The sequence below is a fragment of the Staurois parvus genome, unplaced genomic scaffold, assembly GCF_062004578.1.
Source record: "Staurois parvus isolate SC_StPar_1 unplaced genomic scaffold, SC_StPar_1.0 ptg000402l, whole genome shotgun sequence".
Lineage (NCBI taxonomy): Eukaryota > Metazoa > Chordata > Amphibia > Anura > Ranidae > Staurois > Staurois parvus.
Window position 1 is genome coordinate 9,204,236 of NW_028318198.1, and position 16,771 is coordinate 9,221,006.

The following is a 16,771-nucleotide window of genomic DNA, read 5'->3' on the forward strand; positions in this document are numbered from 1 at the left end:
CAAACTTCATGTGACCTTTAGTACAATAGTGTGTAGAGTGCTTCATGGAATGAGTTTCCATGGCCGGGCAACTGCATTCAAGCCTTACATCACCAAGTGTAATGCAAAGTTTCGGATGCAGTGGTGTAAAGCACGCCGCCACTGGACTGAATGGTAATGCCTGACTGCATTGTGCTAAGTGTAAAGTTTGGTGTGGGGTTGTTTTTCAGAGGCTGGGCTTGGCCCCCGAGTCCCAGTTAAGGGAATTCTTAAGGCTTCAGCATACTAGGACATTTTGGACAATTTAATGCTCCCAATTTTGTGGGAACAGTTTGGGGCTGGCCCCTTCCTGTTCCAACATGTCTGCAGACCAGTGCACAAAACAAGGTCCATAAAGACATGGATGAGAAAGTTTGGTGTCGAGGAACTCGACTGGCCTGACCACATAGTCCTGACCTCAACCCGATAGAACACCTTTAGGATGAATTAGAGCCAGGCCTTCTCGTTGACATCAGATTTGTGCCTGACCTCACAAATACTCTTCTGGAAGAATGGTCAAACATTCCCATAGACACACTCCTAAACCTTGTGAACAGCCTTCCCAGAAGAGTTGAATCTATTATAGTTGCACAGGGTGGGCCAACTCAATATTGAACTCTGTGAACTAAGACTGGGATGCCATTAAAGTGTACATGTAAAGGCAAGCATCCCAATACTTTTTGCAATATAGTGTCTTTTCTGGGCTTTTCTGCCCACCTTTCTTTAAAATAGAAGAAAAGTTCACAAAGGAATTACTTCCCACGCAGAGGGTTTCCACCAACAAATGAACAAGACATAGTATTCAGCCTCTCTTTGCAGCTTACCACTAAAACTTAGAACCTTTGGTCCTCCTGACCATCAAACACATCCCAGTGCTCATGCACCAATCGCTGGACCTCTTGCAGCTAGTCTCTTATCCTGTAGGTCCCTGCTGCTCCTTCTCTCACAGGCCTGGGCCTCTGTCTGTCCTGGTCCAGACAGCATGGTGCAGATGTGCACCTCTCTCTGCTCCCAACACACACTGACCCCTTCAGGAGGGTGGGGCCCTTAACTCTAATCTTGTCTCTTCTAAGAAGCCAGCACACACCTGTGCCATTAGTGTGCTTGATTACCACATAACCTGGCCTAGACTGTTATTTATAATATTACAATTGTAACAAAGAACATCCTGTATTGTTTTATACAGCACAAATAAAATCAGATTATTTTTTCTTATATTTATATCACAGAAGCAATAACAAAATTAAAAATCCATCATCATTAGCATCAACAAAGTTCTTATGACTGTATTTCTCCTGTGGATCACAGCAGTGCAATCCGTTTCGCACTCTTGTGACCTGTTTTCAGCTGACAGAGGCCTGAAGTCCATTGTCGGCTGACATCACTCAGCTGGTCCAGGCAGGGGAAAGATCCCAACTTTAAAACAAGGATCCACCCCAGAGTCTGAAGCAGCACCTGGCTCAGTCTCTCAGTGATCTGCTGAGAGCCTGAGCTAGCCACTCCCGCCCCCTCCACAGCCCAGCGTTCCAGTGAGCACCGGGGGGAGAGCAGACAGTGGTGACTGACAGTCACCACTCTCTGCTCAGAGGAGCTGTGAGAACTCAGTGATCAACGGTCATGTCCTTGCTGAGTTCTCACACTTAGAGCTGGCGGGGGATAGCTGCAGCATCGGAATGATGCTGCATCCACTTAGGTAAGTATAAATGGGGGGGGGGGAATAAACCCCTACTTCTCTTTTAATCTCTCTGCATTACAGGGTCAAACAATACAGCACAAATTTTTCTTTGAACTGTAAACTGTCTGCTATGTACACATTGTGAGCTGAAAAAATAATCTATTGACTGAAAGCTAAACATTTCCCATCATATAAAAGAGGTAAGGGGAACTTTAATTATAGCATTTGTAATGGCGCAGTAGTAATTACAAATGCAATCATTAATGCTGAATTATTGGTTATTTCTAAGATGCAGAACGTTATTTCCCTAACAATAATTTATGACGGAATATTTGTGATTGGAAGGAATATAAACCCCAGTCCAATTAATAATTAACAGCTAAACGATCTTTCTGTTAAAAAAGGTCAGAGTGTACTATGTTGTCTTGCAGGCATACTTTTGAAAACCTTGTGAATGCACACTTGCCTTTCTAATATAAATGATATATTACCTTTAATTATAATATCTATTTTTCTGTATAGTTAGGAAATATAGTCAATACAGGTAGATATTTTCAAGACTATGCAGGCTTATGTTAGTTAAAGGTACAAGCCAATAAAATCGAAAATTAAAACGGCCATGTGCCATGCTCATAAAGGAGTGTCACCTTTTCAACAGTTCATATTTACCTTTCCTCTCCTGCAAAATTGATCAGTCGCCAAAAGCCAGGAGGGTAAGCTCCAAATGTTGCCTACACAGGACTAGGGACTCTTTCTGCTCCCAAGTGAAAACCCAAGTATCATTATGCACCATTATGCGCCAGAGGTACTGGGAAATTTCTTTACTCGCAGCAGCCAAACTGAATATTGGTGTAACGAAAGAAATGGTAGCATGTGCTGCTGCGAAGGGATGCATCAAACTTGAATGGGTCAGGCAAAGTTTTTCTTTAGTCTTTGAGATATACAAAAGGAAAGCAGTCTACCTGTTCAATGTTTCATCTTTTCTTTGGACATTGTTTTAGTGCACCATCCAGCACCAATCTCTTGTCAGTAATATGGTCATCTGGAAACCCTTTTTCCTTATGTGGTTGTAGAACTAGTAGAGGATATTACAAACACGCCCAGTGCAGGTTCTCTACTGTGTTTCATATAAAGAAAGCCTGATTTATTAAAGTAGCAGTACTAAGTCCTTCTTCACAGCCACCAATCAGAAAAAAGCCTACAACGGAAGTTTGAGCTTGATTGGTGATATATTAAGAGGAGAGAGTGAAGGTTGACAACATCTTCTTGGTAAATCTGTGGAGTACAACTTCCATTCTTTCTATATCTCTATAGAAACTAATTGTATCATGACCAACAGGAATCAGACACATTGTCAGATCTATAGTATATCCTAACACCAGCTGCTATTTATCTAAATGGTTAATGAACATAATTAAGGAAGAGTATATTCACCTATGGAATTGTAGTAAATGAACAGATTATAGAGAGGAAGAAGAGGATTTGACAGCTCAGTTTGTAGAAAACCGTTATGAAAGTGGGGTTGGAAGTGGAAGTGGAGCAAGTTAGACAGCTATGTAAGCATAAGTTATTGGAAGGTAAAGAAAAAACTAGAATGACCAGAAGATTTAACTGGACTTAGGTGTAATTAAAATGCTCACTCATCTTTAGTGAGAAAATTTTTCTCTAAAACAGTGGGATGTCTTTAAGGATGATTAACTCTTGTGCCAACACTCCCACAAAAACGTGGTACTCAGTACAACTCAGAATAACAAATCTGTGTATGCCATGTAAGAATACACAGAAGATGTATCATCTTCACGTACACAAATGAGTTACATGACATGCAGCACCAGAGGAGTTATCTATGCCACTCATGGTCTGTATAGCCCATGGGGAGGAATCGAAAGCCCAGATAAGAAAGCACTTTTTCAAAATTTTAATGGGGAGTAATAAACACCCACTATCCAAACATTTAGATCTGTAGTACTCCTCCAAAAGATAGGCAAAAGCCTATCCAAAAGCTTCAGAACTGAAGCTGTGGTTATTGGTGTGACATCACCCACAGAGTGAACTCTGATTACAGAGCAGCATCTTTTTTTGTCCGCCGCTGAATATTCTGTCATTGCCGGAGTGGAGCTCTGACAATATTTAAGCAGGCCATAGACAAGCCGATAACCAAACTAAAATTCCCGTTGATCGTTAGTTTTTCACATTGTTAGTGTGCCAGCTGCGACATGCAATTTTCAATCGAAAGTGTCTAATTCAACATGCTGGATTTTTTTTGAAAAACTAAACAGATGATGGCAAAATACTATGCGCCATTTTAGCTTTTATCATAATCTCCTGTCCTAGAACCTAATTACTTACTATTTATTTTGTTTTTATTGGATAAATGTACTTAGGAATGGGTTGGCATAGAGAAAAGATTACTATTCTGGATTGGTAAAACATCTCAATGAGCAGGAGTAAGGGCATTTCTTTTGAAATCTCTCTGCTACTCGGAGATTGATAATTAAGTTTGAAAGACCTGAAGTTAGAGCTAACTGATTTACTGTTTTAGGTTTTTTTTTGTGTTGCATTAATGGAGGATTAGTCAGATGCACGGTTTAAAATTGACCCACCCATATATACTCCTCCTAGATTGTATGATACAACCTTTATTCCACTACATAGATTTGTGCTACCTGCAAATGTAGAAATAGTACTTTTAATCACCACATTTCTATCAATTAGAAACAGATTAAAAAGTAACAGTCCCAACAACAAACTTTGGAGTACACCACTAGCAACATTAGATCATTTGGCGCATGATTCAATCACTGCTCTCTAAACGTCATCTTTAAGAGCTGATTCACACATGCCCAGTGTGGATTGACGCTCAGGATTCAGAGCTAATTAATACAGTAGCTGTTCACTGGTTCAGGTCAGGTTTACATCAGGTTCAGGACAGGATCAGCTCAAGTTTAGAAACAGTTCCCATGGAAGTCAATAGCCTGTAATCCACACTGCTCAGAAATCAGGCATGACTCTTTTTTAAACCACACTAAATCTGCACTGGCAGTGCACTGGACATATGTGAACAGGCACCACAGAAAGCACTGTTTTTTCACATGTCATGCGGATTGGATGCGGTTCAAACTGCATCCAATCCACATAAGTGAAGGGGCACTGAGCCAGTTTTCTATCCATTTAAAGTGGAACTGAAGTTGTGATGCAACAAACAGTAACCAGGCAGGTTTTTATTGCAGAAGAGACATGCAATGTATCTTCTGCAATAAAATGCCCCTACCTGCCTGATCACTGTCTTCTCCAGTTCTATAAACTGAGCTGTGGTTGCCATTATCACACATAATTTTGAATACCTTTGTCTCTCAAAACTGAGAAACAAAAACAACAACAATGATAGGTTTCTGTAATAGAAAACTCAAAGATTGTTAAAAATGGTATGGTATTGTTAAGAGAAGCCTGATCCTCCTCTTCTCAGGTCCCCCACTGACACTTCCACATCTCTCAGCTACCCCTGTAGGAGCTGGGAAGAATAGGAGAGAGTCACTGCAAATGGGCACAGCACTGGCGCTCAGGTAAGCATGGGGGGGGGGGCAATACACATCCTGGAACATTTTTTTACCTTAATGCAGGGAATGCATTATGGTAAAAATTGTTTAGGGTATACAACCAGGTTAAGTCCAATGAAGTGCATGCCACCACCTGGACTTATCTCAATTATTTACATTTGACAGGTTTATGGTGCTCCTGGAAGAGGCATTCAGGGCTCAGAGGAGAAAAGCACACACAGCAGCTGTGCGTGCCAGTCCTATCTACTGTCCATTCACAGAAGCCATTGTATTTTGTGAATGAATTCACATAATGCAAAGGCTTCTGTGATTAGGCAGAAGGAGGGGAGGGCACATCAGCTGCACCGAGGACCCCAATGGTATATTTTTTGCCAAAAATATACAAAAGTGTTACCAACCCCCTGGGTAGACCTATAGTGAATGGGGTAGATTCCCTAAAATCAAGGTTGGGGCAATACATAGATATACATTTACAACCTATAGTCTCCTCTACAGAGTCATATTTGAGAGACACAAAGCACTTATTGCAAATATTGGATGAGAAGTCTAACCTTAACCTCCCTAGATGTATTCCTGAGTGTAGCTCAGGGTAAAGTTTCACCACCACAAATGGTAACCCCGAGCTACACTAAGGAATACCTTGCAGCGCCAAAAGCGGTTTTAGACCAGCTAGAGAACATCAATAGAAATTAGAACCACTTGCAGAATTGAGTGATGATTCATGGGGAAATTCGTCATCAGACACTGAAAACGATTTTGCGACTAAGATCAATGATGTGCGAACTTGGTGCTATATTTCAAATTTCAGTGTTTTTAGTTTGATTACATTATTGGATTAAATTTATTATTATTATATTATTATTTTTTATGATTATTTATTAAATTATAGTTCTTCCTAAGAATTACAGGCTTACAATAAAAAAACAACATATTTCCATTCAAAAAAATTTACCGCTTTGAGCACAGAAATACTGACATAATCATAACACTAGGGAGGTTAATGCTCAATTTCTGGTTACAGCAGACGTCAGCTCGTTGTATACCGTATTTAAGCACCAAGATGCTATGGAGTTGGTAAAATGGGTATTGTCGTTGTCTAACCTATCTAGGAAAATAAAAGTTTCTTACTGGATAGTCTGAGTTATAGTCTCCAACATAACTAATTCTGGTATGATGACCAGTACTTCCATCAGTTAACTGGTATGGAGATGGGAGCTAGTTTTGCACCCAGTGTGGCCATCATATTTATGGCCCACTGGGAATCAGAAGTAGTTTTCAATAATAAGCCTAGGCAATTGGTATGCTATAAGAATCATATAGATGATCTGTTCATGATCTGGGAGGGTGATGAGGGGAACCTCTGGGATTTCATGAACAGATTAGATAGTCATAATAGGAATATTTCTTTGTCTTGGCACTATGAGAAGAGTAAAGTAGGGTTTTTGAATTTGAAGATTTCAGTTAACAATGGTCAGTTGGTTACAAAAAAATTTTTTAAACCTACAGACAATAACAGTTTTATACCTTTGGATAGCTGCCACTAAAAATCTTATTTGTTTAACATTCCAACAGGGCAGTTTGTCTATTTAAAGAGAAATTGTACTATACAAAGTGATTATTTACAACAATCTGAAAATTTAACAAAGAGGTTTATACAGAAAGGATATTATCAAGAGGATATACAGAGAGATGTAGAGGAGGTAAGAGGTCTTAACAGAAATTATTTAATTAAAGATAAGGATAAGATAATAGAAAAAGAAGGTGAAATAAAGATAATGTTGGATTATAATGTCCAAAGTAAAAAGATTGAGAGCATTATAAAGAGACATTGGGGTATATTTCAGAGAGATAAGATCCTTGGGGGGATTCTAACTCCCCAGCCTAAATTTGTGAATATGAAAGCACCAACATTAAGGAATAGGCTAGCGCCTGGGGTTTTAGATCCTCCTATTAATAATAATAATAACCTCTTTCCAGCATTAAAAGGTTTTAATGCATGTGGTAGATGTAAAGCATGTAAAACTAGTGTGCATAACAACAAAAGAAGAAAATAATTTTTAGCCACAGCTACAGGTAACATTTATAAAATTAGAAATTTCATCATATGCACAATGAAGGCAGTTGTGTACATGATGGAATGCTCTTGTGGTATAGAGTACTACTGAAGAAGCCCAAATTCGGGGCATAGCATGTATAAGTAGAAGGAGCTGAGCCCTAGATGTTTGAATCATGTAACCATCCGGGGAGAGCCATGTAACAAAATATACATTATATGCTGGCTTGTTTCTTACATCTAGTAAGTGTTTTTAATCTAGGTACTAATAAACTGTTTTATAAATAGAATGAACTATGGTTCCACTTTTCTATTTTCTATAATACATATGAAATGAGAGCATCAGCTAGAGGAGACTTTAATTATTGTTTTTTTATTCATTTTTATATGAGATATTAGTTTGTTGCACTACACTATAGTGTTATTCATTTTGGTACAGGCATTGTGAATTCACTGATTTAGTGATTTAGCAGAAGTTATTCAGAGCACTGTTGTATTATTTTAGGGTGTGTTGCGCTGATTGAATAAGGTTTAGATTAACTCATGGTATGCATGCAGTTTTTACAAAGTTCCTGAATTCCTGGAGTTCAGCTTTAAGTAAGAAAAAAATGGACCTCTGAGCAACAACTACTTACAAATATAAAAGCTTCAGTTCTTCAGTTGTGTTAAATAAAAAACTAGGTAAACTAGACTTTTGTCTCTGTATTTTTTAAAGTGTGAGTGATGATAAACAGTAAAAGTCATGGCTTGAAATAGGACCTGACATTACTTTTCTATGATGCAGTTTGGCAAAGGACTGCCCCAGCCTGTGATTTGATAGTGAATGAGCAGCAACACACTAATGAGATCATCCCTGTGTTCTCCCCTCATATCAGCCAACTCCCTGTGAGATGTAGTAAAGCTTAATTGGCTTGCTGTATTGCCCCTTCCTCTCCTAGTCCGAATAATACTGGGTCAGAAACTACACGAGACTAACATAAAGACTGATGAATTATTTAAAATGCATTGAAAGATATTTTTAATGAATACATATTAGAGTTTAATGGGAATATTTTATATTGGACTACACTATTCCTATAAACATACTGTCCAAAACGATTTCTGTACTCTCCAGTTATGTGTCCTGATTTCTCTGTGGATTAAAGTATACGTACATGGCCTTGTACTAAGAGACAGTGTCCCATGTGTACTAAGCTCTATTCACCTGCCTGGCAGTATACAAGGTCTTTCAAAGTCAGCAATAAATGGAAAGCAGAAGATTTAACTCTTCTATATTAATATGTGTGTTACCCAGAGAGTTCAATGAGCCCTACATATTTTTGTACTCAGCTATTTATTTACTATGTGGTCAGAGAAATTTAGGCTCCATGTACTCTGGAATGTTTATTCTACTGGCCACAGAAAAACGCTAAACGTGGCAAAAACTTCTTGTTAAAGCAGTACCTTGTTTAGCGCTTGGACATTGGCCAGCGTACTTGCCATTGAAATGAATAAACACCCAATTGGTAAACATAGTTAGCGCTTAGGTGCATTTACATGCTTTTTTGCCAATTTTTTGGCCAAAAAAGTCCTCTCCCAAATGCGATTCTCCTGAGTTCAGATGATGTTTAACTGTCCCTTAACCTGCTGTTTCTAAACTCTGATAAAAGCCTATGTATGCTTGGTCACATAGGGTTTTATGTACAAAAATTGGAGAGTGCAAAATCAGGGTCACTTCTGCATAGAAACTAATCAGCTTCCAGGTTTTATTGCCAAAGCCTAATTTAACAAGTTGAGGTTAGAAGCTGATAGGCTACCATGCACAGCTGCACCCGATTCTGAGTGAACCAGCTTTAGGAAATCTCCCCTATAGGCTTTTATTGAGTTGAGTTCAGGGAATTTAGCAAAAAAATGCCAAAAGTTTCTAAACTCACATTTAGGAGCAGCAGTATGCATGAGGCCTTATAGTAACCAGCCCACATTAAAAAGATCAGTAATCCATGGACCCAAACTATATACAAAAGGTTAGTTTTAGAGATAAGTAGATACTGTACAACGTTATTGTCTTCATAGCAAACCACAGTCACACATATATTTCTTTTTTCACAGAAATAATGTTGGGTTGACAATAAAAGAAGAGTCAGGGTCAAAAGAAAAATATTAAAAATGAAATACTGAACTAACAGAAAATGTCCTTGCAAAGTATTGTGATGTCTAGTTAGTTATTACATTTGTTCTCCTTCTGGCTGAAAGCTATAGCACTCCTTACACTCCCCTGCATTTTAATTAGATGTTAGAGAACACTTTATCTAGACTAAGCCTTAGCTGTTTTTTACTGACTACTATTGTGATAATAGATTTGGTAGGTTATTAAAAATTCTCTCTAAAGACTCTTAATGGACATATTATGTTGAGCTTATCCAACTGTGTACATGATTCAGTAAACTAAAAACTCTGTTCTTTTTCATCCTTAGGTCACTTGACCTAAGGACCATTATTAAGCCAATTGAACTACAGTACTTCTGTATTGTGTACACCACTTTCAGATTCCTCATTCACTTTGATTGAAGACTTTGCTTATATTGGTATCCTAGCGCACTGGTACGAATCAAATGTACCAGAACCTTAGAGCCACAGCAACTGCTTATTACAGCTGACATGTAGGATTTTATGCTTTACAGTGCATTAAAGTTTCAATAGCTTTACTTAACCTTAAACTTTTAAGTTTAGATCTGATTGACAGCCATACCTTTAAAGCATTTCTAAATGTGATTTTTTAAAATTAAAATAATAAACATTTTCAGGCACGTAACTTGATCGCGCAGAGATGGCTTGCAGTAGCACCACCTACATGCAAAGAATGGTTGAGGATTGTGGAGGATACAATAAGGAAAAGAAGATTGGTATATATTAAGTGGGGATGTATAAAGAAATTTGTGAGAAAATGGAAACCCTGGATAGCTAGGGAAGGATCAACTTTTGGAGATCTGGGAGAGAGCAGGTAGTAGTCCAGGTGGTAAGGGAAGTAGAAGAATACCTGAAAGAAAGTCATATATGGTTGGTAAAGAATGCAGGCTTAGAGGTATATTGGGGACCCTTAATAGAAGTGGTGCTTAAGGCGAAAATATAAAAGGTAATTATAAAAGGTGACGTAATGTTTATGTATTGTTTGTAAAGTAAAAAATGAATTTGAGGAATCATACAGAGGAAGGGGGTAGTACACAGACTGTGTAAAGGTACGAGTGAAATATTTAAATGTTAACTGTTAGGAGTTAAATTAAATAGTGGATTGTGTGTTTGATAAAATGTTTTCAATAAAGAATATTTAAGATAAATAAATAAACATATTATACTCACCCACTCTGTGCATTGGTATAGCACAGGGTCCCCCGCTGGCGCTCTCAGCTCCATCTCTTTTGTGTATGCCCCCATAATAAGACGTACAGGCTGTCTCCCGAGCCAGGCTATGTGTTTCTAACGATACACACAGAAAGGCTCGGCCCTGCCCCCTGCTCTCAGGGTTTGACTGACAGCAGCAGGAGCCAATGGCTCCCGCTGTTGCATGAACATCCTGTGAGAAGAGAAAGACAGGGGAGATGAACTGCAGAAGGGCACAGCGATAGATGGATACAGGACTCAGGTAAGTGTTTAGATAGAAAAGGGGCACAGCAAGTGGCAAAACATCTTTTACCTTAATGCAGGGAATGCATTAAGTTAAAAAACATTTTAGCTTTAGAACCACTTTAAGCAAGCATGTCCTGTTAAAATGAGTCCTGCTAAACTTAAGAGCAAAAATAACAAGATGCCTGCTACTACTTTAATTGCCCAGAAAAGCACTTCTTTACCGGATTTATATTAACTTTCATTCTGAATGCAGTGTGGGGACGGACGCCTCTTTAACAAGCCCCATGAGTCCGATGTGTGTGTGTGGGATAGGATGGCCTCAGCCGGCGCTCTGGCCATGCTCTGTGATGTGTTTCACCCAGCCCACCTAGGCTTGGTCAAAGAGAACTTTCATACTGGGGTGTGAATTTGTTCTTACTAAGCTCCATTAGCTGCTGGCTAACAAAGGGGAGCTGAACCATGACCAGACCAGAGAAAATAGGTAAGCATTCAAATCATTCTTACACAGGTTAGCCAGAATATGTGTTAGGTGGGGGAGGGAGCATTTTTAAGATTAGTTAGTTTTATCCTTTAAGGAGGCAAAGTTTATAGTTAAGATTTTGTTTGCCTTAGGCTGTAAGAGATAAACCCTTCAGTTTCACTTTTGTTGTCAGCATTATTGCTTTTAGCATGGTGCCATAGTTCACAGTTGATTGGAAAGTATGGTAAATCAGTCCTGCTATATGAAGATTGAAGAGCTAGTGTGGCTATCCAATCCAAATTGCCCAGATGCAATCCAGGCAACCTGGATATTAGGTACATACTGCAGTTACCAATTCAAAATGTTTTACTGTCTGATCATACTGCTTGTGGAAAAATGCCTTTACAGAATAATGTTATTACACAAAACTGGAAATTAGAAGCTGGGCTGGTAAATTATTGGAGAGTCAACTTTTGGTGGTGCATCTGAATAGTAAAGACTCACAATAAACTGTTTTACAAGCATAGAACACAACATTGCAGCCTGGTATAAAAAGACCATTTTCTAGAGACAACCTGAATCTGTGTGTCTTATTGTCCTCCGAGGCCCATTTTCTTTCTATTAAAAATGTAAAGATAGAAAGTCAGTTCATTTATAAGCTATTCATTTCCACTAATACCAAGAATCCTTATGAATAAACTAGCTGTAGAGCATCAACTACTTGAAAGATGTCATCTCAGTATTATTTTGACATTTTGTAACCTTTCCTCAAAATCAAGTTTTGTGTATATGCAGGTGCCTGATTGTTTGTTCAAGGGGAACCCAAATTTATAAAAAAATACATGGCGTGTAAAGGTGATAAATAACCAAAGAAACACGGGTTGGATTTCACTAATGCAAGCACATCAAGTTTTTGTGACCTCTGATTAGTTCTTATAAGCTGACTTCTAATTAGTCCCCGGAGTTGCAATCCTAGGCAAAGTTCTTTTCATTTTGTCCATGTTTATGCAAAAACTGTTAAAATCTTAATAAAGATCAGCAACAAACACATATTGATACCTGAGAGGAGGACTTTAAAGGAGAAGTGTAGGAATGTAAAAATTAACATACAGACTTACCTACCTGCTGCAGCAGCTGTCTGATGCTGCAGCTGTCCCCCACCAGCTCTAAGTCTGACAACTGAGTGATCATATAACAGCTGATCACTCAGTTTTTGATCTTCACTGAGCAGAGAGTAATGATTATCAGTCAACAGCTCTCTGCTCTACCCCTCCAGCACTCACTGGAATGCCAGGCTGTGGAGCAGCATTGCCAACTGTCAGTAAATTTACTGACAGTTTGTAAAAATCAGTGATTTTTACAACTGTCTGTAAATATGAGGGGCTGATAATTTGTCATGCTGTGTTGACTTTTTAAGAGTAAACCAGTCAAATTACTTTTATGGGTATTGTCAGTTTTTCCACATTGTGTTTTTTACTGTTTAAATATTGATTGTCCTAGTTTTTAATGTAATTTTTTGGGTTGTCAATAAAAAAGTTGCTTCATCAGTAAATGTTCCATGTTTTATCAGTAAAAAATGCTGTGGGAGGTTGGCAACACTACTGTGGAGGGAGCGGAATCGACTGGCTCAGGCTCCAAGCAGCAGAGAGGCTGAGCCAGCTGCCCGTAAGGCATCTGAGTGGATCCCAACCCTATTGTCAGGATCCCTGCAGAGTCTGGAATGGGCCTGTGATGGCAGCTGACAGCAGACCACTGTCAGCTGATTCTGGGTCACAGGTGAGCACAAGCAAGTGCATTCCTGTGACCCACATGAGAAATATGGCCAAAAACGCTTTGGCCATGCTTCCCTTTTAATAATAGAATACAATTGCCTGTTAAAAACCCTTTGAGGACCAAGGGACGTATTTGTCCCATGTTTTTAATTGCCTGTATCATCTAATTAAGAACTTAAAATACTTTTTTTTTTTCGGTTTGAGTCAAAATATTAGTTCTTATCAACAAATGGATCTAGCTTTTTGCCAATTATTTAATGAAATGGCTTAGTTACAGCAACTGAAGTGTACGAACTTTAAAAACAAAAAATTGATTCTTTTGGCGTTTCATAATCTTATGGTCCACAAAGGCTTAAGGTATAAAATAGATCTAAACCCAGCATGAATGGCATTTAGCTTGCTAAAGCCTAGTGTGTAATAAACCACTATTTTTTTTTCAGAATATACTGTTTTCATGCTTTTTCATCCTTTTTGCATCTCAAAGCTATTGTTATCCTCTAGCCTTTTTCAGCCACTTCCTGCCCACAGACACTTGCTCTATTGGCGGCTGCACCTCTTTGCTCCGTTCAGGCTTCCTGAGAGTGACAACAGTTGACCATGCCTGAGCAATGTGTGCCAGCATAGCTACTTGTATTCTCTACAAGGGAAACTTGTAACAAGGTGACAAGAGCCCATTTGAGAGACAGTTTTCACCCAGTAACAAGAAGAGGCTGAACAATTACCTTCATGGCAGGATTGCCAAGTACTATTTCATAAAAGCTTTGGATTTAAAAAGCGTGAAAACAACTTTTGAAATTCAATATTAGAAATTAAAGCTTACTGTATATGATATTTGAAAGGCTGAATTTAGATGTGCTTTAACAAATCTCTTTTTGTTTCTTCTGACATATGCTCTCCACGTTCTCAATCTTTTAGGTAGCTATAATAACATATACTACTCTAATCTAAGAACTGTAAATGAAAAAAACAATAAAACAAGCTTTTAGATAAAAGGCACAATGATACGCAACAGAGTATATATGCACCAAAGGACCAATAAACAAATAATAAATGTACAAAATGAAAAAACAACCTGGAGCTGGGCTTTAACTTAATTTTGATGACAGGTCAAAAGTATTTAACATTTAAGACCCCCAGTGTACCACCTTCACATTTCATATCTTTATTTTTTGTAAACATAACACTTTTACACATTTATAGCACCTATTATATAAAATATGTTGGAATATATGCTAGATAGCCATTGAAAACCTTACTAGTTGTCTATGAACTTAGACCGCATTTGTATTTAATGTTTCTTAGCTAAAAGTTGTATTTTCTTGTATGCTGTGTGCAGCAATCACTGCATGCTTCATAGTGTAAATGTGGATAAAGTGAACATGCTGTTCCTGTCTGTTGCCCAAGGGTGTCTTTCTACACATTAACAACAGGAGTCAATGAGTAGATGTCAGAAGCATAAAAAACATAAAGAACACCCTGAGGAGGAGGCTTGTCTGTCATGTAAATCTGGCCATACACGGAAAATATTTCATAAGAAGATTCAACGCAGATTCACTATGTATGCATTATCAGTATGATTGTAAGTAACCAAATAAATGTAACCTATTTTGTGGTTATTTAACATAACGGTCATTGTTCATGATCACTTTGAACATTAGCAGATACCTTTCAGATGGTAATTTTGCTGTACTCTAAATGACCACTTGTACTGATTAAGTGTTGAATATGGCCATCTGTAAAGGATGATTTCCCAATAAGCTCTAAAACCATTTAAGACCCTAGTGATCCTTTCTGCACCTAGAATGTTACAATTGTCATTAATTTTATCTAATCTGGATGGACTGCATCAGACTGCTTATAATCATAAACCAAGATTTTCAAACTTGCATTTGTAAGAAAGAAAGAGTGAGTACAATGCCAGCAAGGATCATGGCAGGTTCAGCTATAATGACTTCCATGGTAAAGAGCAGAAATCTCCTTGTCAGTTATTTCCAGGGTGATATCTGTCCATTTATATACACCTAAAGGCAGAATTATAATGCCTGAGGCTATCTCTTAAAGCAGAACTTTAGTAAAAAAATGTAAAATTTGCAAGCAAGAAGGTTTTTTTGTTATTGCAAAAGAGACATGTTGGGTTGATTTACTAAAGGCAAATAGGCTGTTCAGTTTTCAAAAGAAGTTTTACTGTGCAATTACATTTTCCCTTAACTTAGTAAATGCAGTGAACTTTGGAAAGAATATATAGGCAAGGAGAATAGCAAAAAAAATACATTTGCTTGCACATTATTGAATAATGAAAGTCAGCAGAGCTTTACGTTATTAAAGCAGAACTCCAGTCAAAATTTTTATTTTCCCATGAAGTGGGGATGTGCACACACTGCATGGGTTAACTGCTTGTTTTGTCCAGGGGTGCAAGCAAAAGCTATACTTATCCCGCACTCCAATCTTCCGGAAAACTGCACTCCCCAAGTCCAGAGGTGGACTGTTCCAGCTGTCCCCACGTTCTGAGGCAGTCTATGGGCGTGATGGCATCAAGAACAGCCCGTGGACAAGACAAGACCACTAGCATTTGGGGGGGGGGCAGGAGTGGCAGGGACCGGTCTTGCGCTTGGAGGATCAGTAGATTGGGTAAGTATATCTACACTTTTTCAAACCCTGGACAAAAATGAGCATTTACCCATTCAGTGTGGGCACGGCCCCACTGCATGTAAAAATAATATTTTTGCCCTGAGTTCTACTTTAACTAAGCAAGATCTCTGACAAAGTGAACAGTTTGTGTTTAGTAAATCAACCCCACTATGACTGTTCTGCATTAAGGGTTTTACACCTTCCTCCTTGCAAACTACTTCACAGTATACACTATACAATCACTGCATCTGCCAGGATAAATTAACTCCAGTGCACGTGTGCGGAAATTACATCATCACAGCCTGGCCAATCAAGATTTCTAAAGGTCGTGAACCTTGAAGAAGGCTGAGTGAAGATGTCAGCAATGTCAATGAAACTTGCAGGTGTTGCACCACTGGAGTGGAGGTAAGTATTTTCAGACAAAAGTTTGCTTTAAGTACCAGTTTACACCAGAATCTGGTGTGGGAAACCCGTATTCCATGCGTTCAAAATGTTATGTTAACGACACCCCAAACACAGGTTGCAAATGCAGTGCATTTGCCAGCACCAGATCACATGGAACAGAAGTAAGTTAACTCTGAGGACACCCAATGTGAAGGTCGAAATGCGTAGCTGGAGACTACTAGTGATGTCATATCCAGCCGGTGGAACGCACGCCGGTGAGACACTTCCGGTCCAGCGATCCTGTTCTTTTTTCCATGTTTTTAAGTGAGTGTAAACAATCCAGTGTGTGTTTTTATTAAAAGAAATTATACTATGTGGGCCCTTCCTGCCATTCCTTTTACATGTGAGAACAAACCAGCCACTGAGTCCTACTATCACAGTGGAGAGGTGGTCATTAAGGAGGAACACAAGTCCCAGCAATTCCAAGATATCTGCAGTACAAGCCCTTATGACTCTTAACATTGTGCGATAGAGTCCACAGTTGTCAGTGAGTATGGGAACACTGGATTGGGGCACAACATTGTGATCTCTGCACCATTTTTGGAGGAATATTTGCACGTG

The 16,771-nt window shown here is 38.7% G+C and overlaps 1 protein-coding gene across 5 annotated transcripts in view; it reads right to left on the minus strand.

Annotated features, from left to right (window-relative positions):
- VAV3 (vav guanine nucleotide exchange factor 3) overlaps positions 1 to 16,771 on the minus strand; it is a 308,707-nt gene that overhangs the window by 65,159 nt on the left and 226,777 nt on the right. For 4 of the 5 annotated variants that reach the window (XM_089686619.1, XM_089686621.1, XM_089686618.1 and 1 more), the window contains one exon: positions 11,942 to 11,984. The exons of the other annotated variant lie outside the window; for it this stretch is intronic. In XM_089686619.1, coding sequence (XP_089542745.1) covers positions 11,942 to 11,984 — 43 coding nt within the window. The remainder of the gene's footprint in view (positions 1 to 11,941; positions 11,985 to 16,771) is intronic. 5 annotated transcript variants of the gene reach the window in all.